Source organism: Trichoplusia ni, chromosome 2, assembly GCF_003590095.1.
Source record: "Trichoplusia ni isolate ovarian cell line Hi5 chromosome 2, tn1, whole genome shotgun sequence".
NCBI lineage: Eukaryota > Metazoa > Arthropoda > Insecta > Lepidoptera > Noctuidae > Trichoplusia > Trichoplusia ni.
In genome coordinates this window covers 1138619-1143905 of record NC_039479.1, presented here as the reverse complement: position 1 = coordinate 1143905, position 5287 = coordinate 1138619, and the positions used below count along the sequence as shown (strand labels likewise).

The 5287-nt window shown below is 35.3% G+C and overlaps 1 protein-coding gene across 1 annotated transcript; it reads right to left on the bottom strand.

Annotated features, from left to right (window-relative positions):
- Positions 1–920: 920 nt before the first annotated feature.
- LOC113501270 lies at positions 921–4943 on the bottom strand. The gene is made up of 4 exons (XM_026882371.1): positions 3026–4943; positions 2741–2955; positions 1521–1702; positions 921–1094 (listed from the first exon to the last, which is right to left on the bottom strand). The coding sequence occupies exons 1-4, from the start codon at positions 3644–3646 to the stop codon at positions 931–933; spliced, it is 1182 nt and encodes a 393-aa protein (XP_026738172.1). The 5' UTR covers positions 3647–4943; the 3' UTR covers positions 921–930.
- Positions 4944–5287: the final 344 nt, after the last annotated feature.

Sequence of the window (5287 nt, the reverse complement as noted above, 5' to 3'; positions counted from 1 at the left end):
TCCATCAACAAGAAACAAACATACAAATATTTTGTGATAGTAAATATCCTAGTCAGAAAGTAACTTTCTTATCCCATTTTCAAAGTTCAACACGTCCTACAAATTTACCACTCACTTGTCACCCAACTCTCCTGCTATTACTAAATCAATCAAATACCACTCCCAATAAAATACAATGCAACTTCTTCCTCGTGTCGTGCTGACTGTTATATGTAGGGAAAGTCATTAATTACGCTATAGCATGTATTGTCAGACAGCGAAGTAACGCTAATTACGTGCATGTAAAATTGATTGTTATTTAAACTCTTATTAATCTTTTACATTATCACACGTGGAGTTATTGTGGGGATCGGTAGATATGTATAGACTTTTGTATTAAATAATGTGATCCACCTGTATTTGCCTCTATGATGAGTGTTAAAAACAAGTGTTCTTACAAAAAAACAGAATGAATCTGGTCCTCATCATTGTAAAGATTTTACCCCGTAACACACTTTTGTAAAATGCGATCCACCTGTCCTTCCTTTTATGATGAGTTTTAAAAACAAGTATTCTTATTAAGTAAGGCTTATTGCTATTATGGCAACAGGACTCTAAAACAACAGAAAATGCACTATTACGTATTTTTTCTAAAACAATTCGTTGCTTTCATATGAACATTATTCCTCCAACTGAAAGTTTTGTGAATATTATAATAGTGAAAGTTTGTATGTACCTATGGATGTTTTTGTTCCTCTTTCACGCAGAAACTGCTGAACGGATTTAAATGAGACTTCGTTTACAGATAGTTTATAACCAGGATTTGCCCACTGGCAACAGCTATATACAAAATAAAACAAAAATACTTTTCAAATGTATTTATTCCAGGAACAAGTAACAAAGTTTTCTAATAAACGATTACTTAACTAGTGTCATCTTAATAATATATCATTACTGCATACTCTGAAGCATAATGATGGTATACGTTACAACAACCGATGCCATGGATACTAATACAGTGTAGTCTATTGTGAAGAAGAATGCGGCGTGGTACTTTATAGGTCTCGTCACTATTAGGTTGCGAAGCTCTGCTAGTGTCATCCTCAGTTTATTTGCTAAATAGACAAAAGAAAACATTTTATTTGACTGGTTGCGCTGGTATCTTCGACTAAGATTAAGGTTATTAAGCTAGATTTTTTATTTTTATTTTACATTGAGCATTAATATTTTATTTCATAGAAATTAGCTATGCTCATTTTTTTTTAAACGACTTTTCTACTAAGGAAATGTATCCTTGTAACACTGTGGGTTACAGAAACATTAAAGTCACATGCACGACTCACCTAGACACAGAACAAGCGTTCATAGGTCAAATAAATGCTTGTCGTACGCAGGGATCGATCCTACGACACATCGCGCACAATTTGACTTAATCTTTACGCTCACTTATCTCACACTTTTGTAGGTACCCATTAACATTTCAGATACGGTAAAGTTCTTCCCCAACAAAATTAATTATAATTTTCGTTAAAAATACTCACAGTTATTTCTATTGTACAATATTTGGTCGATTATTTCCAGCACTTTCTCGTGTTCCCTATAAGTTATCTCAGCATGATGAGCAACGATAATACATACAATTGCCCAGTTCAGGAACCTCATCATACTCGACACAGCCGGCATGTAGACTGCACCTAACGGAGTGATCTGGCGAAGGAAGAAACATTTATTTATTTAGTTTGGAAAGCAAAATATCATTATCTACTCTGTCGAACGCCTTAGAGTAAAAAATGGACTCCCGTACTAAGGATATTAATCCTTGTGTCACGGGAGGTACAAATAACATACACAAAAATAACTACACTGAAGAACAAGCTTTGCGGATCATACAAATATTTTTACTATTTATCTCGGGGATCAAACCAGCGATATGGTTCCTAAGGACCTATCGGAATCCATGCTGTCAAGATTTTCAAAATTTCAAACTACAAGACCCACAAATTTGAAGATCTTTTCAAAAATTCTGTTCAATATAGTGCACAATGAGCCACAGAACTATAATATAACTAGAAATATAAACACTTCCAAAATTCCAGTTAGGAAAATTTTCTAGACTGCTCTGAATGAAGCTTAGCTTTCTAATTAATAAATAAATAAATAAATAATTGAAGGAGATACGTACGATTGTCTAGAAGTTGAAGATACTTACCATAGACCCAATAACCAATCGTATTGTAATATTAATTAAAGTAATCATATTGATTAATGAGAGGATGCAGAACGCTATGATCTGCAAAAAAGATTAATCCTATTTTAATTGTTATTTGAAGTTCAAAGTCAACCGTCTTGTTGGTAGTAAAAATTGAATTTTAATTAAACCATATTAAAAATTCATCTTTATGGCTGGGTTGAAGGTAATTGAAACAAGAGTTGACAATTCTTTTCTTTTTAAAAAAACTACTATCGCATTAAAAAAATTAATCCTTGTCTCGGGGGCTTTCACAAACATACAATGCACATGCACAAAGACACCCAGACTCAGAACAAGCATTCGTGGATCACACAAATGCTTGTAATACGCGGGGAGCGAACCCGCGACACCTCATGCAGAGTGGGTCTCAAACACTCGGCGCGCACCGCAGTCCAGATTTCTCTGGATTTGTCGTACTTTAGATTCGGGGCACCCGTACTAAGGTCGCGATCAATTGTATAACCGATTAGTATGTTTAAAAACAAGATTAAGCTTTAAAATTTTAGATACAAAATAATAAGACTTACCCGAAAACCAAACATTTTGTTGATAAATTTTGTTTGTTCAAGTAACAAAAGGTAACAATGAGTGAAGTCTATGTCTTCAATATAACGGTAGTTATTCACACTTTGAAGGGTTGCCAAACGATCAACCTGCTTAGTGGAGTGGACGGTCAAGAGCTGGTCATCATCCACACACTTGATGCCATTCGAAGTATAGTAGTCCTGTTGATGAACAAAGGTTTGTTATCAAGTCCAATTAGCTTAGAGAAGAAACATAATCCAAAAGAATTACCTCTAAAAGTTTTCTCATCGTTTTCAGACGGTATTTTAGCTGCACAGAATGAGCTGCAGCATCAAACAGCGTGAGCATGTTAAGAAAAAAATAGAAGTAATCTAAGGTATAGAGGGTTGGAGAGACGTAGCCATAGCCTTCAACCCAAGCGAAGTAATCAAATATACAAATAAAAAAAGTAACGAGAGAAAAGATCAAAGTAAGACTCAAAACCATTTTACGAATCACATCATAATTCTTCATGCCCAAAATCTTGTCAATGGAATCGAAAATTTCATAGTACTTCAAATACTTTGACCTCCCGTGTTTGTAAAGTTGTTGCAAATCCATAATGTGCATCGCATATCCAAACAAATAGATCATCTGAATGGAATCACTGAACTGGACGACCGTTTTCCTTTTGATACCGACCAATGTGTTTATCTTTATGAATAAGAAGTAGAAATTGACGATCCCAAAACAGACGACGTACACGATGCTTCTCATCAAAGACCATGTTACTACGATTTTGTTTTCCTTTCGACGCACACTTGCTAGATTGAACACGTCCAGAAGCCAATTGATTGGTTCAGTGGTGTAAAAAGTGTCCTTAATCACTTGTTTCTTCAAATTGACTTTCATGTTTGGTCCGTGTGGAGCGTGACTGGTAAATGGTTCGGGAGCTTCATGCTTCGCTACTCCATTGTATACATTAATTTCATTAGCACTTGGGACTATCACCTTAATTGGATATGTGAGTCAATTTACTCATACGTTATCATCGACATCAGTTCATGGGTGTGGAGTGTTTAATAATGTAATACCTTCAACTCTTTTAATGAAAATGACAAATGTGTCAACAAATTGCGTAACTTGTAAATGGAAATTTCCTTCCTTGTTGCTTTCTCGTTCTGTTGAAAATTAAAATATATTTAGGAATTAATTAAATGTTACAATTTGACGGTTTACAATTACGTTTTCTAGGGATAGCCCGAGCAGTTTTTGATGAGGTTATTTGGGACATTGAATACATTTGGCAAGAGTTTTACATTTTCGATGATCTAAAAAGACAGGGTCAGCATCATGCATCGAGTATGCATCATTTAAAGCTTAAACCAAAAGGATAGAAACTGAACCCTATTACTGAGCCTCTACTGTCTGTCTAGCGGTCTGTTACCATTCTGTACCTTATGAACCGTGATGGCTAAACAATTGAAGTTTTCAAAATCGCTATGACATTTGCCACTATAGCAAAAATACTAAAAATAACGGCAAATAAAATGGAGGGTTCCCACAATTTTGTCTCTCACCCGATCAATTTGTTTATCTTAAGCATATTTGTACTGAACCGCGAGTGTCACGAGGCCGACTCGCACTTGGCCGGTTTTTTTATCATTATTGGCTTAGTCATCCTTGCTTCCGTGTTTATCCTCGAGTGTATCAATTGTGTAAAATTATGTTTTGTATATGTCATACCTAAGTGTTTCACTTGAATGGACAGTAGCTTTATAATTTTGTAATGTACTTTAATTTGTTTTGTCACTCAACTCACAAGCAATCAACTTACCGGCTTATACTTACTCATCATTAATTGAATTATTATTTGTTTTTATTCAATTATGTGTTGTGGTAGTAGTTATAATCAAAAATTCGTGTTGCCCTTCCGGTTTATATAGATTTATGCGTATAAGATACTTTCATTTGTAAGGCAATGCTTTTAATACCTATAACTTGGTAGTTACATATAAAACTAAACTGCACGGATAGTCGCCACGAGAAAACTATGTATGGTGCGCGAGGCGTCGCGAGTTCGATCCCCGCGTGGCGCGTAGGACAAGCGGTAGCGTGCGCTTAAAAAAAAAGTGTGTCCATTCGGTGGTTAAATACCTAACCTCTTTTTATATTATACACTTTTTGCTTTTTAACTGCCTTAGTTCAAACCTGCACCCTAATCCACGAAAATCCATTCAGTTTATCATTTGGCTACTCGGCAGTAACACAGCATTAAAACCATAAGTTCCATGTCATAAAACACGGATAGGAATATATCAGCGTCAAAAAGCTAGTGTCGACGAATAAACCGGTTCCGTTTTCACAAAGCGACTGAAATCCGGTTATCATTTATCCGGCGAAATCCGGATAATACAAATACATTTTGTCCTTCCTCGTTTATTGGTGTACAAACAGGTGTGGAGTATAGAAGGCTGTGTTTTACTTTGATAAACAGGATATTAAAAGGTTCACTATATTTTTAGTGTTACTTCTGTAGAGTAACTCTTTTCG

What these genes read in the sequence shown, in the direction of transcription:
- LOC113501270 (XM_026882371.1), bottom strand. Translation starts at nt 3,646, where the DNA reads ATGAAAGTCAATTTGAAGAAACAAGTGATTAAGGACACTTTTTACACC. An exon ending in CGGGTAAGTCTTATTATTTT is followed by an intron (nt 1,703 to 2,740) that starts GTATCTAAAATT and finishes AATAAATAAATG; the next exon opens with TTTCTTCCTTCGCCAGATCA. An exon ending in ATTGTACAATAGAAATAACT is followed by an intron (nt 1,095 to 1,520) that starts GTGAGTATTTTT and finishes TTGTCTATTTAG; the next exon opens with CAAATAAACTGAGGATGACA.